Below are 23,800 nucleotides of genomic sequence, written 5' to 3' on the forward strand. Positions count from 1 at the left end.
GACTCGATACCAACCTCTCCCATTCCTGCCAGGAAACCTCTGGGGTGAGACAGAGATGAGAGAGGAGCTGAGGGGCGGGCCTCACGGGTGGCTGCCTGCCCTGGGGCTTCTGGCTTGCGGTTTCACCCTGGTTTGCCCTGCAGCTGTAACGTGTCTGCTGACACGCAAGCCCTGACACGCTCTCCCTCCCCCTTTCCCAAGCCTCTGCTCAATCTCAGAAACAGACGGCACAGTCTACCCCAGAGGTGACTACAGGAGAGATAAGAGGAAAAGGGAAGAACAGAACCAGGTGGAGATGTGGTGCTTCAGAAAACACAGGACAAGTACAAGAGACTTTTTGTCTAGGAGGTGAGTAGCAACGAAACTGACTTCCAAAAAAAAACAGAATAAGGAAAGGGCAAAAGAGAGCCATGGCTGGGCTGACACAGATGATAGAACAGGACTGAGGGCTAAGGCTGAGGAGGACCGAGCAACACTAGCCTGGAAACCTGCAAGATTCAAGGGCAAAATGGCAAAAAGTCACATTTCTTGTTTGGAAGTACGCAGCTCTTGCAAATCCATCTCTCTTTCCTCAACACCATTCCCAGTCTGGGGCAATTCTTAGAACTCTTCTCCAGTGCAAAAACACTTCTAGGCATCTACAGTCTACCAGTCACATGTTTCCTGATATGATTTTACTTAGTGCTCACAACAGCCCTATGAGGCAAATTTCATTATTCCCATTTCAGAGATGAGTACACTGAGATTCAGAGGATTTAAGTAATTTGCCCATAGAGTTTGGAAGTAGTGGAGCCAGGTCTTTTGGAAGTCAAATCAAATCAAAATGTTGTCAAAATAGTAGAGACTTCTTAAGCCTTCCAAGGAGCAGTAAGGAAGAACAATGAATGGAGAACAATGAACAGAGATCTCTAACTCTCTGAATGTACGTATTTAAAAATCCTGGAGGGGGGCTGGACCTGTGGCTTAGTGGTTAAGTGTGCGCGCTCCACTACTGGTGGCCTGGGTTGGGAACCCGGGCGCGCACCAACGCACCACTTGTCAGGCCATGCTGAGGCCGCGTCCCACATACAGCAACTAGAAGGATGTGCAACTATAACATACAACTATCTATGGGGGCTCTGGGGGAAAAAAAGGAGGAGGATTGGCAATAGATGTTAGCTCAGGGCCGGTTTTCCTCAGCAAAAAGAGGAGGATTGGCATGGATGTTAGCTCAGGGCTGATCTTCCTCACACACACACACACAAAAAGATAAAAATCCTGGAATTGTTGGGTTTGCGTAGGCCTCCCTGCAATCTGAGATCCCAGTGCAGCCTTGGTACCCTCTAGTGGAAGTTTCCTGCATTCACACAGCTTCCCTGGCTTCAACCTCAAATAGTTGGGAAGGAAGCCCTCACCCAGCCACTGGAGAGCATCCCAAAAGAACAGTCAGCTGGAAGATACATGTTTGTATGTCGAGGTCCAGGAGGGGTGGAGGAAGGAATACAGACTAAAGGGAAGGTGTGCTGAGCACTTGGTTCACAAGGGGCCCAAAGGGAGCCCTTGTCAGTATATAAATGAGCTCAGGCCTTTGTGCATTATTAATAAGAGCCCAATACACATCATATGTGAGTGTAGGCTTTTAGGGCTCTAGAGAGTGACTTTTTTTTAATGGGGAAAATTAGTGATCAGAGATGCGAAGTGACTAGCCTAAGGCCACAGGGTAAGTCACTGTCAGCAATGGTGGGACTAGGAATCATGTCTCCTGCCTCCCAACCCAGAGCTCTTTCCACTATATCACACTTCCCTGTTTGCTGTTGATTGATTTTAGCCATAAGTTGGTCTGCATATAAGGACATGAGGTTGTAGGTATAACCAGGGTATTGTTTTTGCCTTCGTCGGCCCACAATCTATACACTTTCATTCTTGTGTTCAACACATTTACAGAGTGCCTATCATTGCCAAACACTACTCTAGGCATCGTGTTTCACGTTCGTGGACCCTATCACAGGGTACCCCAGTGTATGAGAACAGGCTCCAAGGCTCCTGAGCCCCATGCCTACAGAACCACAGGCACTCCTGCAGCTTCTTCCCCAAGTTCCCTGCGCTAAGGTGTCAGATTTATTTCTGTCTCCCTCCTCCTGCAGAGGTAATCCCTGGGAATAGAAGTGGGTTAGAAACAGATTACTCTGATCCAGGGGCTTTGCTCTCTCCTCCCTAAATGTGGCACGGGGGGGAGAGAGGGGAAGTTACAGATAGCCTGATATTCCCTTTTAGGATTATTGCTTGATTTAGCCAGCTGTGGTGAAAGTGGAGCAAGAAGAAGGGAGGATTAACTCTAGACCTAGCTTGACAGCGGGATGCATGGGCTTCTTGTCTAGCTGAGCCAGGATGAGCAATATCTCTTCCTAAATATACCTTTAGAAATAAGGAGTCTTGGCCGGCCCTGTGGCTTGGTGGTTAAGTGCGTGCGCTGTGATGCTGGTGGCCCGGGTTCGGATCCCGGGTGCGCATCGAGGCACCACTTCTCCGTCCATCCTGAGGCCGAGTCCCACATACAGCAACTAGAAGGATGTGCAGCTATGACATACAACTATCTACTGGGGCTTTGGGGGGAAAAAATAAATAAATAAAATCTTAAAAAAAAAAAAAAAAGAAATAAGGAGTCTGAGGCAGGGAGAAAAAGCTAAAGGAAAAGGCCTTTGTCCTCAGCAGCAGGGATGAGTGGAAGGACAGATGAGAGAGAAGAGCAGCTAGGAGAAAAAAGGCATGCAACACAGGAATAAGGAATTACTTTTGGGTTTGGAAACAACCTGCATTTCAGTGGTCTTAGCTTCAACAGAGGTGAGAACTGCTCCCTAAGGGAAGAGAGCTAACACACAGGGCTTCCTGAGGATTTCCAGTTCATACCCCGGTTGGGAGCTCTCTTGCTCTAGAGACACTGCACTAGGGTGGACTCTGGGGGCAGGCATGTTATCTGTGTCCAGCACAAAGAGCAGTTGCACTTACCAGGATTCTGCTAGGCTCCATGTATCCCTTCCGGGGCCATCATGGGGCTTGGAAGCAGTGGCCATAACTAACCAGAGTGGCAACGTGTTAACTCATTTAATGAGTTAATAACAATTCCATGAGTGAGGTACTTAATTGCCCCCTTTCTATAGGTGAGGAAAAGAGCTGGAGCTAACACGTAAACTCAGGCACTATAGCATTCTTAACTACTATGTGAGAGTCGTAGATAGTCAACTCTTGGAGTGACAAAGAAGCTCTGCTAACATTGTTAGCTAAAAAATCAGTTGAGAACATTTCTTAGAAAGTCAGAATTCTTGGTTTCTTCTATGTCACCTTATCTTGGACAATTCACTTCTTTTGCTCTTCATGCTGTCACTCAAGGGAGGGAAGTACAATAAAAATACACGCCAAGCCTGTTACCTGCTTCAATACAAGAGTCGTATTGTTTATTGTAATCAATAAACATATTGTAATCAGATTCTTCCAATTCTCTAGAAGGATTTTCCTTGTTCAAATCAACTATTTTTCTCCAGAATGTAGATTATCAGGTAGAACTTCAGGAGTTGCAATCTTTGATGTCATCCGTCACTAGGAGAAAAAAAAATGCATGTACATGCCCCCACTGCTCGTGAGATATCCCATCCTCTTTGGCTCCATTTATATATTGCAATAGGACAACAAGGGATTCCAGGAACTCCTTGTATTTGGGGAAAGAGGAAATCAACGTTGCCTTCTGCCTCATCATATTCCACATGGGATTCTACTCATCCATTTATTGAATAAATAAACATTTGAGTGTCTGTTATGTGCAAGACTGTCCTTTGCAAAGCTGAGCCCCTAAACACCTTATTCCTTCCTCTAATTGTGTGATGAGTCCCCTTCTCTTGCTTTTATCTTGCTTTTTCTGAAATGTGAACTACTAGGGTTGTAGGATTAAGAAATATCCTTTTGGTGTTACTTCCCCATCAGGCAGCTCCCAATTTTCCATGGAGTTAATGAGGTAGAGAGAGAATATGAATTTTCCCAAAGAGCAGCTAATAAAAAAAGCCGACTTACAATTCGTCTCAGAATGAATTAAATGATATCGATTCCTCTTATTTCATCCAGGCTGATATGGAACAAGTTTGCATTCCCTGAGAAACTGATCAGAGGGCAGGCAGAGTTGATTTGAGATGTGTTGGCTATTGTGTGAGGCCAACATGAAACTCAACAGTGGAACAGATAATTCCAGATAGACTATATCAATGTCCTGATTCATCAATAACCACTCATCATGAAGTGAGGTTTCCTCACTTCAGTGGGGAGACCAGTAAAAAGAATTCACATGTCATTTTCTGGGGCATAGAGTAGATAGACAGGAGTCTGTTAAGAAATAATTAGATAAGGCCAGCCCCATGGCTTAGCAGTTAAGTGCGCGCGCTCCACCACTGGCAGCCTGGGTTCAGATCCTGGGGGCGCACCGTCGCACCGCTTCTCCGGCCATGCTGAGGCCGCGTCCCACATACAGCAACTAGAAGGATGTGCAACTATGACATACCACTATCTACTGTGGCTTTGGGGGGGAAAAAAAAAAGGAGGAGGAGGATTGGCAATAGATGTTAGCTCAGAGCTGGTCTTCCTCAGCAACAAAAAAAGAGGAGCATTAACATGGATGTTAGCTCAGGGCTGATCTTCCTCACACACACAAAAAAAGAATAGAAATAATTAGATAGGTCTCATTTAAATAATAATATATATTTTTAATTAACACATACATGTAGCACCTAATTTCATGTTACTATTCATGTGTCATTCTATAGTTTCAATGCTGTGGCTAGGACTTGTGGGAGAATTCTTACCATTGAAGAATTTACAGTATAGTTGAGAAGTCAAGATTTAAGACAATATATGTGATCCCCAAACCCAAAAGTAATCTCTCTCTTTCCAGCATTTCACCTGGACCTTTGTGGCAATTCTATTCCAGCCTGTAAACTCTCATATATACAGCCCATAGCTTCTGACTCATGGCAAAATACTGTAGGTAAGTGCTCAATAAACACTAATAGGCAGAATGAGATAAGAAACTATGGTAAGTGGAAAGTGTTTGCCATTCAGCAATGATTATAGCACTGGATTTTTCAGGATGATCCCAACATTAACAACTGAATATGAAGCCATACAGGATTGTAGTTTGTGCCTGGGTTCTGGAGTTAGACTGCTTGAATTTGAATCCCGCTTCTGCCAGTTATTTGTTGTGTGACCTTAAATAAATTATGTACTTAATTTCTATGTGGCCAACTTCATATGTAAAAGGAGAATATTACTCTCGTTTGTGGTGAGAATTAATTGAGTTAATATACGTAAAGTGCTTAGAAAATTGCCTGGCACCTGGTAAACAATTTCTAAGTATAAGCTATTTGTTAATATTAAACCTGTGCCTCTTTCCCAAGATGACAAACAACAAATGTTGTTAGTCCACGTGTCTTTTGCTTCAATAAACATAGTACTCATTATGTTTGTTCAATAAACATACTAGTCATTAATTCCCTTAATTTGACAGTAAGAAAGAATTTTCTTCACGAGGTACAGATTGGGAAAACTAGGGGCTCAGGTTTAAGACTACCCAGATCCAGAAACTTTTCATTTTTCCCTTTTCTGGGATCCAAGTAGGCACTGAAGGAAAACACTTGTCTCAGAAAAGAAACATCTTTTCATTCTTTACGAAACGGAAACAAGGCGCAACAGAGTCCCAACCTATAGAAATGTAGCAACTCCTTGCCCCCAGAAGGCCTTGGGCGCAGCCGCAGCTTGCGCTCTAGTGCTCGCCAGCTTGCGTGTGACTGGCGTGCATTCCACCCTGCCCCCAAGGCCGTTTTACTGCGCACGCGCAGTCCATGCTCCAACCCCCCCACCGACGTGCACGTGCGCGTTCGCGCCGCTCACACTGTGGTGGAGGGCGCGCGCCCTGGAAAATTCCACACCCCAGCTAGCTCCACCCCATGCGCCTTCTTTCCTGCGCCAAGCACTTCACGCTTAGTCCCCATCCCGGCGGTCTTTGCGTGAACAAAATGGCAGCCACCGTGCTGCGGAGAGTGTCTTGCCTATCCAGGGCTTTAGGATGGTGGTCTCCGCAGGTTGGTAGGGACGGGGCGGATAGGACTCCAGAGGCTAGAGGAGGAGGACAAAGTAGAGGGAAATATCGCTTTGCAGTTATCCTTGGTAATCTTGGATGATACGACTTATACCTAGGCTAGGGAAGAGTTTGAGATAGACAGGACCCAGCTACCGAGCTAAGTGGCCAAGTGGGGAGCAAGTTCTCAGGGATTAAGTTTCTCCAGTTTGGTCTGGGTCTGTCTGGCGAGGAGGTGTTAAAGGGGAAAGATGTAATGGTTTGGTAGATGGGCTCGCCTCCTTTTGATTCTTATAAATATCCTAAATTAAGCAGTAGCTGGAAAGGAGGGAGTCCTGTATTGTCACTGTACCAGCTTCAACAGACCTCACGTCAGAGAAAAATTAAAAAGCTTATTTGTGTTTTTTATTATTATTTATTTATTTTTTTGTGAGGAGGATCAGTCCTGAGCTAATATCCGTGCTAATCCTCCTCTTTTTGCTGAGGAAGACCGGCTCTGAGCTAACATCTATTGCCAATCCTCCTCCTTTTTTTCCCCCAAAGCCCCATAGTTGTATGTCATAGTTGCACATCCTTCTAGTTGCTGTATGTGGGACGCGGCCTCAGCATGGCCAGAGAAGCGGTGTGTTGGTCTGCGCCCGGTATCCGAACCCCGGGCCACCAGTAGCAGAGCGTGCACACTTAACCGCTAAGCCACGGGGCGGGCCCTAAAAAGCTTATTGATCAGTTGGGAGCTAGAATGACAGCATAAAGTTTACAGTGAGGCTCCCAGTAGAATGAGCAGAATGTAATCTGAGTAAATATAGAGATGCCAAGAAGAGGATTTTTCTTATGCTTTAATAGTAGCATTTTGCTCATTTCAGTATTGGGTTGGTGTTTAAGTTCCCCATCAGACTGAAGGTTCTTTGAAAGTAGAAGCTTTGCTTTAATCAACTCTGCATCCCTAGGAGTTGGTATAGTCTTGTACTATGGAAAGTACTAAAGGAAAGCCTTTAGTAAGTGTTGAGTGGTGTTAGTAAAGGTTGCTTACTGGCTTCTAGTAAGAGACACCCAGAAGTGTTAAGGTAGTAATGCATTTCCCCACATATGTGGCTTTCTAATTGTTTCTAAGTCATTCTTTGGATGTGCCCTTTCTATCTTTGCTTAGAGTTTGTTCAAGGTAGTAGATTTTTTTCCAAGTTACCTATATCCTAATCTTTTCCTGCCTTCCAGCCAGTCTTGGTGACTCAGTCCACAGCTGTAATTCCAGTGAGAACTAAAAAACGTTTCACACCCCCTACTTATGAACCTAAATTCAAATCAGAAAAGGAGTTTGTAGAACATGCCCGGAAAGCAGGACTGGTCATTCCTCCGGAACGTCTGGAGCGTCCCATACATCTGGCCTGTACAGGTGAGGCATATTTCTGAGACGCTGACCCGATCCCCTTCTGTCAGAGATCTGGAAGTGGAATGATTTGGGCTATGATTGACAGCATTTAATTAACCACAAAATTAACCGCAAAATCAGTTCAACCTCAATAATGATTTTATATACACTATATTTCATGAGGTCATCTTTGATCTTGTTTTCACACTGTTCCTAGAAGGCAAGGGTGAAATTTCTCCATTTGGTACAAGAAGAAACTGAGACTCTGAGAGAAAACTTAAATTATCTTATTATGTTTTTTGTAATGTAACGTGGTCCCCTCTACATGGAAGTCTGTTTCATTAGTCTAATTTATATCCAGGATCCCTCCCAATTTTATATGACCTCAAGATAACCTTTTCTCAATCTTTCAGTGTTTTTTTCAGTTTTCTCCATCTCTCATTACAGCTGGTATCTTTGATGCCTATGTTCCTCCAGAGGGTGATGCTCGAGTGTCGTCTCTTTCAAAGGAAGGACTGGCACGGAGAGCTGAGCGATTGAAGAAGAATGTGGCATCACAATTGTCGTAGGTGTCTGAGACCACTGGGAGTTGATAGTAGAATAAAAATTTCTTAGCACTACTTTATTCTTGGGTTAATTGGGTTGGATATAACTCCCTTGATAACTCGACAGACTTTTCTTTTTCTGTAATAGAGTCTGTAATGTAGAGTAATAGGTGCATTTTGATTCTTAGCATCTCAGCCTTTATTGTTAGTTTTTGTCACATCAGGAATATGATTTTGAAGTTTGTAAGACACTTTTTTGATCACATATTTTACAATTTAAAATAATAATAAAAGAGAGCATATTTATATGAGAAGTGCCTTAGAGTTTAAACTTCAGAGAGGAAGAAAAGCCAAAAAAGGTCAAGAAGACACACCTGTTTGAGGGAGCTAACTGGGCCTTAGTTAAGGAGCATAAGTCAGAACCTTCTTCTTAGTCTCTCTTTTAGTTGAAAGGACAGAAACATTTACTATTTGTCACTCTGAGGTTCTTTAGGGTCGTATATAGATATCTATGCCCAAGTATATTGAGTCAGTGTTAGTTCTTCAGGTGGCCATAACTTACTTCTGTAAATACACATCTTATCACATCACTTTTCCTGTTTGTTTTTTTTTTTTTTTTGTGAGGAAGACCAGCCCTGAGCTAACATCCGATGCCAATCCTCCTCTTTTTGCTGAGGAAGATTGGCCCTGGGCTAACATCTGTGCCCATCTTCCTCTACTTGATATAGGACACTGCCTCAGCATTGCTTGACAAGTGGTGTGTCAGTGCACGCCCGGGATCCGAACCGATGAACCACCAGCCGCCAAAGTGGAGCTTGCACACTTAACCGCTGCGCCACCACGCCAGCCCCACACCTTTCCTGTTTAAAACTCTTGTGGCTCCCTATTACCTGAACCAGATTTTTTCAGTGGTGTTCAAGGCTTTTTATATTTTTTAAATTTTTTATTTATTTTTATTTTTAATTTTTTTTGTGAGGACGATCAGCCCTGAACTAACATCCATGCCAATTCTCCTTTTGCTGAGGAAGACTGGCCCTGAGCTAACATCTGTGCCGATCTTCCTCTGCTTTATGTGGGACGCCACCACAGCATGGCCTGACAAGTGGTGCATCAGTGCACGCCCAGGATCTGAACCCCGGGCCGCCAGCAGCAGAGCGTGTGCGCTTAACCGCTACGCTATGGGGCTGGCCCAAGGCTTTTTATCATGTGGCTCTTGCCTTCTTCTCCACCATCATCTTCTCCTTATTCCATTTTGCTTATCCTAAACTTCAGCATTTCCAAACTAATTGCCAGTTCCTTAACGGTATTGTGCAATGCCTCTTTGTCTTTGCACGTCTTTTCCTTTGCCTGAAAATGTCTTTTTACCCCTTCTTTACCTGGTAACTGGAACTTCATTTCTCAAGAACCAGTTGAGGAGTCAGCCTGGTGGCATAGTGGTTAAGTTCACACACTCTGCTTTGGCAGCCCTAAGTTTGCAGGTTCGGATCCCACACCACTATGCACCACTCATTAAGCCATACTGTGGTGCCGTCCCACATACAAAATAGAGGAAGATTGGCATAGATGTTAGCTCAGGGCCAATCTTCCTCAGGGGGAGCATCGTGTCTGCTTTTAAGCCTTCCCTGACTCTTTTTTAGAGTTGCCTTTGCTATAATTGTAACTGTATACTTACACTTACTACTTCTAATAACTCTGTACTGCGATGATTTGCTTTCATGTGTTTCTGTCCTGGACTCTGAGCTCTTTGGTAGTAGGGTCCATGATGATGATGAATAAAACATATGTGGTTTTATCATGGAGTTATCATCCATTAACTCCATGGAGTTAATGGAAAACAGCCATTAAATACTGATTGCACACAAATAATTACAAGTATGGTGAAGTATGAGTGCTGTGGGAACATATGGGAAAGGGTAACTTGGTCTGGGAGTTCAGGGAAGGCTTCCCTGAGGAGATGGTATTTAAAGCTGGGATCTAAAGAATTGCTTGGAGTTAGCTGGGTAGAAGGGTACAGTGAGAAGTAGCATTCTAGGGAGACAAAACAGAACAAGCAAGCTCTGAGGTGAAAAGAGAGTGAAGGGAGTGTTGGATTTTTGTCAAATTCTTTTTCTGTGTCTGTTGAGATGATCATATGATATTTGTCCTTTATTCTATTGATACAGTGTATTACATTAATTGATTTTTGAATGGTAAGCCAACCTTGCATTCTGGAGTAAATTCCACTTGGTCATGGTGTCTCTCATCCTCTTAATATACTTATAGTCACACTTTGATTAGATCAGAATTCCCTGTTTATGTTATTATAGTTATGAAAATGCTGTTGATAGCTGAGTCATGCAGTACATGATCATGACTTTGCCTTTCCTGCATAACATTTTTTTTCTGGAGTTAAGTGTCTTTTTTTCTCATTTGCTTACAGAACCCCTGGTTGTGTAAATTTCCTCTCAGTACATTGAAATCATTAAGTATTTTATCAATTTTATCTTCAAGAAGAAATTCCTCCTGGAGCCTTCTTACCTATTTCAGTCTGGACTGGTTATCCTTTAGTCCCATTGTATGTCTTTGGATCTACTTCTGTCATCATCCTGATATTCCTTTGCCTTGCTCTTGTGTTGTATTCCCTGTTTCCTGGGTTTTACATCTTTCATGGTTTATTCTGTTATTTTGGTGGAGCACGTTCCCCGGCAGCTTCGGGAGAAAGGATGTATGGTAGATAAAGGAGATCTTGCAAATATAAGGAAAAGTCTTTCTTTTACTCTCCCACTTCTTTCATAATTTGCCCAGGTTTAGAATTCTGGGCTAGAAATCATTTCTTCCTTAATTAAAAGCACTGCTCCATGTCTTTCTAATTTCTGATGTTGCTAGTTAGAAGCCTGATGTCATTCTGACTCTTGAGTTTTTGTATGAAACCTGTGTTTTCTTTCTAAGTGCTTATAGGATGTTTTTTTTTGATGCCAGAATTCTGAAATTTCACTATGAGAAGGCCTGGTCTTTCTTTGGAATGACTGATTTAGGTTCGAGTTAGAAGGTTGAATTTATAGGACTTGGCACATTCAAAAAATAATTATTGAATAAGCGGACAGACATTAATGGAGGTTAATATAAGCTGTGAGTTATGGGAATTGTATGAAGTCTTCTTTAGAAATGATTCTCATGCTTAATTTTACAGAATCCGGAGGATAAGAGAATGTGATGCTAATTTTAAAATAAAGGACTTCCCTGAAAAAGCTAAAGATATCTTCATTGAAGCTCACCTTTGTCTAAACAAGTAAGTAAACTCCCTATCTTATACTCGTTATGTTCTCAGCAGCTCTTATTCTAGGCACAGATTTTTTTTTTCCTTTAAGTAAGAGTTCTAGAGTGGGAGAACTTCCTGTGTGGGAAATAATTGGAGCCTGGAGCTGTCCTTGACTCCTCTCCCTGCTCCTGGGAGTTTTCACCATGTGATCTGGCTCAGCTCTGCCCACAAGTGTTGGGAGACTCTGCCAAAGGGCTGCTGTTTCACCCCACCTGATCCCTAATTCATCCTGACTCTTTTTGTGTGCTTGTCTTATGTATGTACATTTCCCTTTTCTTAGTTGTTTTTTTTATTTTATTTTTTTGTGAGGCAGATCAGCCCTGAGCTAACATCCATGCTAATCCTCCTCTTTTTGCTGAGGAAGACCGGCTCTGAGCTAACATCTAATGCCAATCCTCCTCCTTTTTTTTCCCCCAAAGTCCCAGTAGATAGTTGTATGTCGTAGTTGCACATCCTTCTAGTTGCTGTATGTGGGACGCGGCCTCAGCATGGCTGGAGAAGCGGTGCGTCAGTGCGCGCCCGGGATCCGAACCCGGGCTGCCAGTAGCGGAGGGCACGCACTTAACCGCTAAGCCACGGGGCCGGCCCTCCTTAGTTATTTTGAATAAGTTTCTTTTGGAGATTTGCAACTTTTTCTTGATTCAACCAAGGGCAAAGTCAGGGCTGCTAAAGAGATGAAAAATCAATGAGAGACCTGGAATAATCTTAAGTACCAGTCCTTGGATTCTTGCTGACATTCATGAACTGTGGCTGCTATGGCTAGGCTTCAGGGAGAACACAAAAACTGTACTCTAAAACCCATTTCCTTTTACCTTTGTTTTATGTCTTAACAATTTTTTTAAATTATGAAATATTTCAAACATATAAAAATATATAAGTACCATTTAAGTTAATAGATGTTTACATTTTGCCATATTTACTTCAGAATGCCTAATAGGGGGAGGGGAGAGGGATAAAACATTATAGATACAGCTAAAGCCCCATATCCCGCTTCTTTGCCTTCCTAGAGATAACCACCATCCTACGTATGTATCATTCCCATGCATTTTTTTGTTTGGGGGGGGTGAGGAAGATTGGCCCTGAGCCACCATCCATTGCCAGTCTTCCTCTTTTTGGTTGAGGAAGATTGTCCCTGAGCTAACATCTGTGCCAGTCTTCCTCTACTTTGTATATGGGATGCCGCCACAGCGTGGCTTGATGAGCAGTGTGTAGGTCTGTGCCCACCATCCGAACTCATGAACCCCGGGCCACCGACGTGGAGTGAGCAAACTTAACCACTAGGCCACTGGGCCAGCCCCTCATTCCCATGCATGTTTTTATACTTTCACTGCATGAATACGTATATAAACAATGTACAGTATTGTTCTATGTATTGTGAAAATTTACACGAATGATACTGTATATATCTTTTTGAAACCTGCTATTTTTATTGTTCAACATAGTTTTTTGTATGTGTGATTTTTTTCTACCATGTTATTTTGTGCATTCTATTTACTGTGATTTTTCTTTGCCTCTTTTTCTCCTTTCATTTGTTGGATTGATATAATTTCTTCCTTTTTTATTCCTTCCACTTGTTTGGGAGTATTACATTCTACTTCTGTTCTTTCAGGAGCTATTGTTAAAATGTTTAACATATATACTTGACTTAATATTATGAGAACCTTCGCACACTTGAATTCCAATCACTACCTCATGCATCTTCCATGTTTTGTTATCTAGTTTTTTGGTTCTGCCTTGTTTTTATTTCACTTTCATTTTTTGTTTATGAGGTTTTTCCCCCACTTCATTTTTAAAAGATACTTTCTTTCGGTAGAGCATTCTAGGTTGGTAGCTGGTTTCTGTCAGCATTTTGAAGATGTCGTCTTTTGGTTTCTGTTGTCTCTATTGAGAAGTTAGCTATTTTTTCTTGTTGTTCCTTTAAAGTTCAAGTTTCTTTTTTCTCTGCCTGCTTTTAAGATTTTTTTCTCTGCCTTCAGTTCTCAGCAGTTTACTATGATATGTGTGTGTGTTTGTTTGTGTGTCTCTATCCTGCTCTGGGTTCCTATTGCTTCTTAAATCTTTAGGTGCTTTTTTTGTTAGTGTTAGAAAATTCTTAGAACATCTCTTCAGATGTTCCTTCTGCTCCACTTTCTTGCCTGCTTGTGTAGCTCTGAATACGCATATGTTAGATCTTTTCACTGTGTGCCAAATGTCTCTTAGGCTACTTTCTATATTTTCCAATCATTTTTCTTTTCCCCTCCAGCTTTAATTTGGATATTTTCTGATCTATCTTTCTGTCCTCTTTTCAGTTGTATCTAATCTGCTGTTAAACTTATCTATTGAGTTCTTAGTTTTGTACTTATTTTCCATTTTTTACTTATAGAACTTTCATTTGATTTTTTGTGTGTGTCCGTTTTTTGCTAAAATTCTCCAGTCGTTCATGTAATTTCTTCAACATACTAATTACACTATTTTATTTTATTTTATTTTATTTTTTATTTTTTTTAAAGATTTTATTTATTTTATTTTTCCCCCCCAAAGCCCCAGTGGATAGTTGTGTGTCGTAGCTGCACATCCTTCTAGTTGCTGTATGTGGGACTCGGCCTCAGGATGAACGGAGAAGTGGTGCCTCGATGCGCACCCGGGATCCGAACCCGGGCCACCAGCATCGCAGCGCGCGCACTTAACCACCAAGCCACAGGGCCGACCCTAATTACACTATTTTAAAGTCTGTGTCTGATAAAATCTATGTCTTCAATAGATCTGTTTTATCTTATTTTTTTTTTTCTTTTGTTTTTGGTTAGTTTTTTTTTTTTTTTTTTTGTGAGGAAGATCAGCCCTGTGCTAACATCTGCCATTCCTCCTCTTTTTGCTGAGGAAGACTGGCCCTGGGCTAACATCCGTGCCTCATCTTCCTCCACTTTACATGGGATGCTGCCACAGCATGGCTTGCCGAGCGGTGCATTGGTGCGCACCCAGAGATCCGAACTGGCGAACCCCGGGCTGCCGCAGCAGAGTGTGGGCACTTAACCGCTTGCGCCACCAGGCCGGCCCCTGGTTAGTTTTTGTCTTTTTGTATGCCTACATTTTTTTTTTTCCAAATAGATATTTTTTAAAAATCAAAGATGTAACCATTCACACATTGTTCATCAAGCCATGCTGTGGTGGCATCCCACATACAAAATAGAAGAAGATTGGCACAGATGTTAGCTTAGGGACAATCTTCCTCAAGGAAAAAGAGGAAGATTGGCAACAGTTGTTATCTTGGGGCCAGTCTTCCTCACCAAAAAAAAAAAAAAACCAAACAACTTTTGGTTTCATTGATTTTCTCTGTTGTTTTTTTATGTTGTCTGTTTTGTTTTTCTCTGCTCTAATCTTATTATTTCCTTCCTTCTGCTAGCTTTGGGTTTAGTTTGTTCTTCTTTTTCTGGTTCCTTACATTGTACAGTTAGGTTATTAATTTGAGATCTTTCTTCCTTGTTTTTCTTTTCTTTTCTTTTATTTATTTATTTATTTTTTTTGGTGAGGGAGATCAGCCCTGAGCTAACATCCATGCCAATCCTCCTCTTTTTGCTGAGGAAGACTGGCCCTGAGCTAACATCTATTGCCAGTCCTCCTCCTTTTTTTTCCCTTTTTCTCCCCAAAGCCCCACTAGATAGTTGTATGTCATAGTTGCACATCCTTCTAGTTGCTGTATGTGAGATGCCGCCTCAGCGTGGCTGGACAAGCGGTGCATCGGTGCGCACCTGGATCCGAACCAGTGTCACCAGTAGTGGAGCGCGGGCACTTAACCGCTAAGCCACGGGGCCAGCCCCTTTCTTCTTTGTTAATGTGCGCATTTGCAGCTGTAAATTTTCCTATTAGCACTGCTTTTGCTATATCCCGTAAATTTTGGTATGTTGTGTTTTCATTTTCATTTTTCTCAAGGTATTTTGTAATTTCCCTTGTGATTTCTTCTTTGATCCATTGATTATTTAAGAGTGTGCTGTTTATTTTCCACATATTGGTGAATTTTACAATTTTTCTTCTGTTATTGATTTCTAATTTCATTCTGTTGTGATCAGAAAAGATACTTTGCATGATTTCAATCTTTTAAAATTTATTCAGGCTTGTTTTGTGGCCTAACCCATGGTCCATCCTGGAGAATGTTCCATGTGCACATGAAAGGAATGTGTATTCTGTTGTTGTGGGATGCAGTGTTCTGTATATGTCTGTTAATTGGTGTTATACGTTCTCTTTTTCCTTATGGATTTTCTATCTGGTTGTTCTCTCCATTATTGAAAGTGGAGGATTGAAATCTCCAACTATTACTGTAGAACTGTTTATTTCTCCCTTTAATTCTGTCAGTTTTTGCTTTATGCATTTTGGGGCTGTGTCTTAGGTGTGTATGTGTTTATAATTGTTATATCTTCTTGATGGATTGAACCTTCTATCAGTATATAGTGTCCTTCTTTGTCTTTTGTAACCTTTTTCGTGTAAAGTCTGTTTTATCTAACAATAATATCACTGTCCCAACTGTCTTTTGGTTACTATTTGCATGAATATCTTTTTCCATCTTTTTACTTTCAATCTTTTTGTGTCTTTCTATCTAAAATGAGTCTCTTGTAAACAACATATGGATGGATTGTAGGTTTTTGTTACTCCATCTGCCAATTTCTGCCTTTTATTTGGAGAGTTGAATGCATTTACGTGTGAAGTAATTACTGATAAGAAGGAGTTCTGCCATTTAGCTATTTATTTTCTGTGTATCTTTTATGTTTCTTGGTCTTCAGTTCCTCCATTACTGCCTTTTTTGTATTTAGTTGATTTTTTTTATAATGTACCATTCTGATTGCCTTCTTTCCTTTCCTATATATTTTTTAGTTATTTTCTTAGTGGTTACCTTGGAGAGTAGAATTAACATCTTAATTTATAACAACCTAGTTGGAATAATATCAACTTAGTTTCATAGTATACAAACACTCTGCTCCTATATATCTCTGTCTTTCCCCCTTTATATTGTTATTGTCACAGTTACATCTTTATACATTGTGTGCCCATAACATAGATTTATAATTATTGTTTTATGCATTTGCCTTTTAAATCCTATAGGAAAAAAATTAAGAGGAGTTACAAAGCAAAAGTACAATATATTTGGCTTTTATATTTACCTATGTAGTTTCCTTTACCAGTGTTCTTTATTTTTTCTTGTGACTTTGAGTTACTGTCTAGTGTCCTTTCATTTCAGTCTGAAAAACTCCCCTTAGCATTTCTAGTAGGGCAGATCTACTGCTAATGAACTCTCAGTTTTTGTTTATCTGGGAATGTCTAAATTTCTCCTTCATTCTTAAAGGATAGTTTTCCCATCTATAGAATTCTTGGTTGACAGTTTTTTATCTTTCAGGACTTTAAATATATCATCCCATTGCCTTCTGGCCTCCATGGTTTCTGATAAAAAATCAACCGTAGGGACTGACCCTAGGGCATAGTGGTTGGGTTTGGTGCACTCTGCTTTGGCGGCCCGGGTCCACGGGTTTGGATCCTGGGCGCAGACCTATACCACTTGTCGGCCATCCTGTGGCAGCGACCCACATATAGAGTGGAGGCGGATTGGTGCAGATGTTAGTTCAGGGCTAATCTTCCTCAAACAAAAAAAGAGGAAGATTGGCAACAGATTAGCTCGGCTAATCTTCCTCAGGAAAAAAAAAATCAACTGTAATCTTATTGAGAATCCCTTGTATGTGATGAGTCACTTCTCTCTTGCTGCTTTTGAGATTCTCTTTGTCTTTGGGTTTTAACACTTGGACTGTAATGTGTCTCAGTGTGGATTTCTTTGAGTTTATCTTGTTTGGAGTTTGTTGAACTTCTTGGATGTGAATATTCATGTCTTTCATCAGATATGTGCTGTTTTTGGCCATTATTTCTTTGAATATTTTTTCTGCCCCTTTCTCTCTTCTCTTTCTGAGACTCCTATGATATGTGTTTTGGTACATTTGATGGTGTCCCACAGGTCCTTCAGGCTCTGCTCTTTTTTCTTCATTCTTTTTTCTTTTTGCTCCTCAGACTGGATAATTTTAATTGCCTCATCCTCAAGTTTGCTGATCCTGCTGATCAGCAAATCCTGCTGATTCTGCTTGCTCAGATCTGCTCTTCAACCCCTGTAGTGAATTTTTTATTTCAGTTATTGTACTTTTCAGCTCTAGAATTTGTTTGGTTTCTTTTCATAATTTCTCTTTATTGATGTTCTTATTTTGTTTATACATTGTTTCCTGATTTCCTTTAGTTCTTTGTCTATGGTTTCCTTTTATCTTATTGAGCATATTTAGGACAGTTGATTGAACATCTTTGACTAATAATTCAATGTCTGGACTTGCTCAGGGATGGTTTCTGTCAAATTTTTTTTTCCTGTGAATGGCCTTACTTTTGTATTTCTTGGGATACTTTGTAATTTTTTGTTGAGAACTGGACCTTCTAAGTATTATAATGTAATAACTCTGAAAATCAGATTCCTGTACTCCTCAGGAATTGCTGACTTTGCTCATCAGTGCTGCTGGCATTCCATTTGTGGCTACTGTGATTTTTTTTTTTTTTTTTTGAGGAAGATCGGCCCTGAGCTAGCATCTGCCAATCCTCCTCTTTTTTTGCTGAGGAAGACTGGCCCTGGGCTGACATCCGTGCCCATCTTCCTCCACTTTATATGGGACACCGCCACAGCATGGCTTGACAAGCAGTGCGTCGGTGCACACCGGGGATCCGAACTGGCGAACCCTGGGCCTTCGCAGCGGAGCGCACGCGCTTAACCGCTTGCACCACTGGGCCGCCCCCTCATTTGTGGCTATTCTAAACTAATATTGCTAGGGGCCGGCCCCGTGGCTTAGTGGTTAAATTCAACGTGCTCTGCTTTGGTGGCCCGGATTCACGGGTTTGGATCCCGGGTGCAGACCTGCACCACCTGTCAGCCATGCTGTGGCAGTGACCCACATACAAAATAGAGGAAGATTGGCACAGATGTTAGCTCAGGGCTAATCTTCCTCAAGCAAAAAGAAAAAGAGGAAGATTGGCAACAGATGTTAGCTCAGGGCGAATTTTCCTCAGCAAAAATAATAAACTAGTATTGCTAAGTGTGTATTCTTTGTTGTGTGTCATCATTGAAGTTTCTATTCTATTCTCTCTGCAGTCAGCCAGTGACCTCACAAAGATTTCCTTTAGTGTTGGGCTGAATAAAAATAAAAGAGATGTTCTTGTTTCTTGGTCCCTTTAAATCTTTTGATAGATGTTGGTGGGAGAAGCTCTTGCAACCAACAGGGCCAAAACTATTGCATCATCTGCTCTGGTCTCTCTGCAATCCACCAGAGTGACCAAAATGTGAAACCCCAAATTTTTGGAGGGGAGGGTCCCCACTGCCTGACCTAGCACCAGCTATCCACTTTAGGAACATGGGTCACTATCCCCACAGTCTTGGCAGGGCTGAAGGAAGGAGTGGTAGGTGATTTGCACAGATTGTTCTTCTACTCAAGATCAGTAACCTCTTCCTTCATCAGGCACCGCCTTGGTTGTTATAAGTGTCCAGTCAGAATCTAGAGTTCTGAAATAGTGATTCTGGTCTTTTTTTTCCAATTTACCAGTTGTTTTGATGGAGGAACTCACCCCTAGAGCTTCCTGCTCTTTCATTTTGCTTCATGTCTGTGTCTGTTGCCTTTTGCTAGATAGATTCTAGGTGTGTTTTATAATGTTTAGTTGTAAGCTCATCTTCAGTGGAGATTGTTTCTTCTGAGGGAATTCTGAACAACTTAAGTTATGAATATGCTCCCAGAGAGGTTTTGTGCATGTTTCTTCCAGATACCTCAGGCGTATCATTGGCCAGGTATCAGTTTTAAAGATTTTTATTTTATTTTATTTTTATTTTTCCCCCCAAAGCCCCAGTAGATAGCTGTATGTCATAGCTGTACATCCTTCTAGTTGCTGTATGTGGGATGCGGCCTCAGCATGACCGGAGAAGCGGTGCGTCGGTGTGCGCCCGGGATCCGAACCCGGGCCGCCAGCAGCCGAGCGCGCGCACTTAACCGCTAAGCCACGGGGCCGGCCCCCAGGTATCAGTTTTAATGTTAAGTTCTTACCTTAGGAATTTTTACACTATACAGGTACCATAAATTCTGCCTTTACATCTGAGGGTAATGTGGGCTTAGGGCTTTAATTTTTTAGTTTTTATTTTTTTCCCTAGAGAGAAGATTTATCTCTTGGTTGGTGGACTGTTTTTCTAGTCTCCCTTTGCTACAAGTGCAGGACTCTTTTGAGAGTTGTAGCTTTATGCAGGGATCTCAGTTCCAACTCCCTGCCCTTTGAGGGTCCGAGGCTTTAGGAAGAGTCAGCTCCTAGCCATCAGATCTATTTCTGGATCCCTTAATCATCCCTTATGGTGTCGTGGGATCAGGTTGTATTCTTTCCATTCTGGTTTTAGTTCGCTTTCCTTTCTGGCATCTGGGGATTTATCTTTCTTGTGAACTAGATTACAGTATTTATAAATGTGTGTGTGTCTATGGATAGTATATTCTATCCAGCATTTTTAGATGTTTATAGTGGGCATAGTTTCACGTTAGCTCAGTCCATTATGTTGCCAGAAGCAGATGACTTCCTTTTATTTTTCAGTGTAAGTTCTATTGCAGAATAGGAAGTGAACTCATAGAAAGGGGAATTTATTTTACTGAAGATTTCTAGGCCGAGATAGTGAAGAAGAAGGGTTCATTCAGAGGTGCCAGGCATGTAGTTGTGTAGCTGTCACCACAACTCAGTCTAGTCTAGTCTAGTCTCGAGCTACAGTGGGGGAAATTTCTGTTAGGAATAGAGGTGGGAGGGAAGCAGATAGATCTAATCCCTTATTCACTCTGGGATTAGAGACAAGATTTTACAAAGGGACAAAGACTTAAACTTCCCAGAAAGTATTAAACTGTGGGGAAAAGTTAAGAATGTGTATCTGAAAGAAACTAATCTGTGATCTTAGGTTTATTTGAAACTCCTCAGTTAGGAACCCTCCTAAAATCTTGTATATACAGGAACTGGGGTTTGCTGTCTGTTTTCTTACTATTATTGCATAGAATTGGCATGACTAGGTCACTCTGGCAGCACCAAAGATGGGTGGAAACAAAGTACCAGAAAAGACAGATGATTATCCTTTGGCTAAGTTCATAGATAAGAGTATCGATGCAAGGCCAAGACAGTTGTACTAATGATGTGTCTGAGGTAAGAGGAGATAAGATGAGCTTCTGATTATTTGTTTTGGGTTTCATTCCCCATAGCAGCTAGAGCAAAGATCGATCCCCATGTCCCAGGGAGGGTCTCTTGCCCGTCTTAAGGATGTATGATAATTTCAGAGAAATTTCTTTCTGCTCCTGAGATTCAAACTTAACTTTACACTGCTGTTAGATCTCAGGGTTTTCTTTTAAATCATTTTCATATTTGTGTCTCCAGGACTTAGCGTATTACCTCGCTTATAGTAGGTGTGCAGAAAACATGTATAAAAATGAATTGAATTGTCTTCCATTTCTAGGGCCATTTTCAATTTTCATACAGGGTACCATAAAAGCAGGAGTCAATGACATACATCTCTTTCTTTTTTAGCTCAGACCATGACCGGCTTCATACCTTGGTAACTGAAAACTGTTTTCCGGTAGGTTCTCATCCTCCTCAGAACTGTGGGATGCTTGAATGGGCAGATTCTAGACATTGCCCCTGGTTTTCTTAAGAAGGATCAGTTTTGAAAGTACAGGAAGTTTAACGCAAAAGCTTAAGTTCCATTATTTTTGGCTGAATGATAATGACTTGACATGGACTCTGGTAAGGGCTGCACATGAGGAAGGAGGAAGTCCCCAGAAAGCAGTACTGAAACCTTGGGGTACGGATCCTGGGGGCAGGGTATGGGCTACATTAGGTCAGCCCTACACACACCTACACTTTAATAAAGGATTTAACAAGCATTCACAAGGCTTACATTGTGTGGTAACAGGTGCTAGGTACTTTGGGAGGACGCTCAAGAATGGAGACTTTGTGGTTCAAGGACAGAAATTTCAGTTTCTGTCAATTCAGCCTCATCTCCCTAGGGACAAGAATAGCTAGCGTAGTCTGTTATCCCTGTAAAATCCCACCCTTCACTGCTAGAAGGTGAGGCGGGGGGCGGGGGGGGGACGACAACATGTGTGCAGTTAACAGAAATACATGCAATAATTAGCAGATTATGAAAGTGTCTGGGAGGGAGGATGGTGTCTTAGGTAAGCCGGCAGTTTGGAGTGTGGTTTTCATTGATTTGGAGAAGGGTCCTCCAGGAGGTAGCTTGGTCTTGAGTTGTGATTTAGATGAAAAGGCAAGTTGTTGGGAGGTGGGTTTGAGTAATAGCTTAACGAGAACTTGGGATGGTGAGAGAGAAAAGAAGCACAAGAAAGCATTTTGTGGGAAGTGTTGCACGTTGGCTGTAGTATTAGAAGGCGTGAGAGCAGGTGTGGAAGGAAGCAGCAGCTTCCCTAAAGGGAGGGAAAAACCCATTTGAACTTGTTCTCCTCTGCCTTCAGGACATGGTCTGGGACATCAAATATAAGACCGTCCGCTGGAGCTTCGTAGAATCTTTAGAGCCACCTCAGGTGGTTCAGGTTCGCTGTTCAAATCTGCTGAACCAGGGCAACATGTATGGCCAGATCACTGTCCGCATGCACACCCGGCAGGTAGAGGCACCAGTCTGCTTCCCTCCCAGTTTTTCTTTACTCTCGGGCTGGGCACCCACCTCTGGAGTCCTGGCTGCAGCTGCCTAGGACTGTGGGTTCTAAGGAACCCAATGTCTTCCTTGGTCTATCACTGTGCCCTTCTCACTGCCAGAAGCTAGCTGTACTGAGACAGGTGCGAGGATGTTCTCTTCTACCCTTCCTGGTCTTGACTCCCTTCCCCTCCCCCTTCTGCTCCCCAAAAAACCTCTGAAGTGTCAGTAGTTGATCCGTTAGTCTAGATTCAGAATTCTGAGATAATTTTTTTCTACCCATTTAAATGTTTTGTTATGGTTGTTTCAAAAATGGTCGTGTGGCCAAAAAACAGAAACCAAAACAAAACAGAACAACTCTGTGGACTAACAAACCAGATTTGCTGTCATCCTTGCAGACTCTGGCCATCTATGACCGGTTTGGCCGATTGATGTACGGACAGGAAGATGTGCCCAAGGATGTCCTGGAGTATGTTGTCTTTGAAAAGCACCTGGTAAACCCCTATGGGAGCTGGAGAATGCATGGCAAGATTGTCCCCCCATGGGCACCCCCTAAGCAGCCCATCCTTAAGGTAAGGCAGCTTGCGTGGTTTAAGAGAGCTGAGGCAGTGCTCATGGCATCCTAAGCCACTCTTGTTGGGCTCCACCTAGTGGAGAGACAGGGTGATGCAGCACCAGGGAAGGGGAAGCCTCCTGTGGGGGGTGGGCATGGAGGTAAGTGTGAATCTCTCTTGGGTAAGCTGTGGGCTTGGAGGTAGATAACTCAGCTTCCTGCTCTTTCAGACCGTGATGATCCCTGGTCCCCAGCTGAAACCCTGGGAAGACTATGAAGAGCCACAAGGAGAGGCCCATAAGCCTCAGCTAGCCTGATGGCAAAAATGACTCCTGGGGTGAAGCATGGGTGATGAGGTGGCTGGAAGCTGTGAAGTCTGGGAGTCTGAGCGCTGTAAAGTCATCTATCTCCATCACGCTGTAGAAGGAACTACCTTTGTTCTCTCCTGTCCTGCTTGGGTCTTTTCAGCAGTCTCATCTTTAATAACCACAGCTGATGGCTGGGCCCAGGTGGGTGGCTGCTGTGCACAGCCATAGACCCACTTTTAGAAGAAATTTTATATCTAGCCTCTGAGTGTAGATGAAAGACGGTATGTTACAGAGAACATCTGATAGCGGTTTTTCCTATAGCAGGACTGTCAGGAGCAAATTGGCGGAATTTTCTTTCTAATCGCCGGGCAGCGATCAGAGTTTGAAATAAAACACTATCAGGGTGTTGGACAAATTGTAGTGGGTTCTGTACATTTCTGGTTCAGGTTGGAAGCACACCAGCCTTCAGATGGCAGAAATGGAAGACAAGCTGAATTGTGAGTGATGTGACTTCCAGGAAATCCAGACTTGGGAAAAATAATTAGTGTTGATAAAAGAGAGTATCATTTAAGTGGGTCTTTTCTCATACACTGACTCACTGAATCAGCGTTTGTATTTCATAGAAGGATGTACCTCCAAAGAAATCGTTTATCCCTCAGCCTTTGGATTGTGTTCTTAGTTGTCAGCTACCTCCTGGTATAATCCCAGGAAAGGTGGCGAGGAGGGAGGCAGGGGCCGTGGAGAAGTTGATATATTTGCGAAATCATCTGTAAGACTTGGTTTCCTGATTTCTAGCACCTCTTGGAGATGGTAACTGTTCTTTCCAGCCCAGCACTGGGAAGGCAAAGGTACCAGAACACGAACCTGTGTAGAGTGAAACAGCCCAGCCACTCCTTGTTCCTTAACTCTAGCTGAGCTGTTGGGGAGGATGTGGGACTTC

The 23,800-nt window shown here is 42.3% G+C and overlaps 1 protein-coding gene across 1 annotated transcript; it reads left to right on the plus strand.

Moving 5' to 3' along the window:
* The first annotated feature begins 5,955 nt into the window (after positions 1-5,955).
* On the plus strand, positions 5,956-23,518 carry MRPL45 (mitochondrial ribosomal protein L45). The gene is made up of 8 exons (XM_004434601.3): positions 5,956-6,098; positions 7,307-7,484; positions 7,908-8,025; positions 11,175-11,273; positions 20,877-20,925; positions 21,821-21,970; positions 22,398-22,571; positions 22,783-23,518. Exons 1-8 carry the CDS (start codon positions 5,964-5,966, stop codon positions 22,867-22,869), a joined length of 990 nt encoding a protein of 329 aa, XP_004434658.2. The 5' UTR covers positions 5,956-5,963; the 3' UTR covers positions 22,870-23,518.
* The last annotated feature ends 282 nt before the right edge of the window (positions 23,519-23,800 follow it).

The sequence above is a fragment of the Ceratotherium simum genome, chromosome 16 (genome assembly GCF_057802395.1).
Source record: "Ceratotherium simum simum isolate JZ-2026a chromosome 16, ASM5780239v1, whole genome shotgun sequence".
NCBI lineage: Eukaryota > Metazoa > Chordata > Mammalia > Perissodactyla > Rhinocerotidae > Ceratotherium > Ceratotherium simum.

What these genes read in the sequence shown, in the direction of transcription:
- MRPL45 (XM_004434601.3), top strand. Translation starts at nt 5,964, where the DNA reads ATGCGCCTTCTTTCCTGCGCCAAGCACTTCACGCTTAGTCCCCATCCC. An exon ending in AATGTGGCATCACAATTGTC is followed by an intron (nt 8,026 to 11,174) that starts GTAGGTGTCTGA and finishes TTAATTTTACAG; the next exon opens with AATCCGGAGGATAAGAGAAT. An exon ending in CTAAGCAGCCCATCCTTAAG is followed by an intron (nt 22,572 to 22,782) that starts GTAAGGCAGCTT and finishes CTGCTCTTTCAG; the next exon opens with ACCGTGATGATCCCTGGTCC.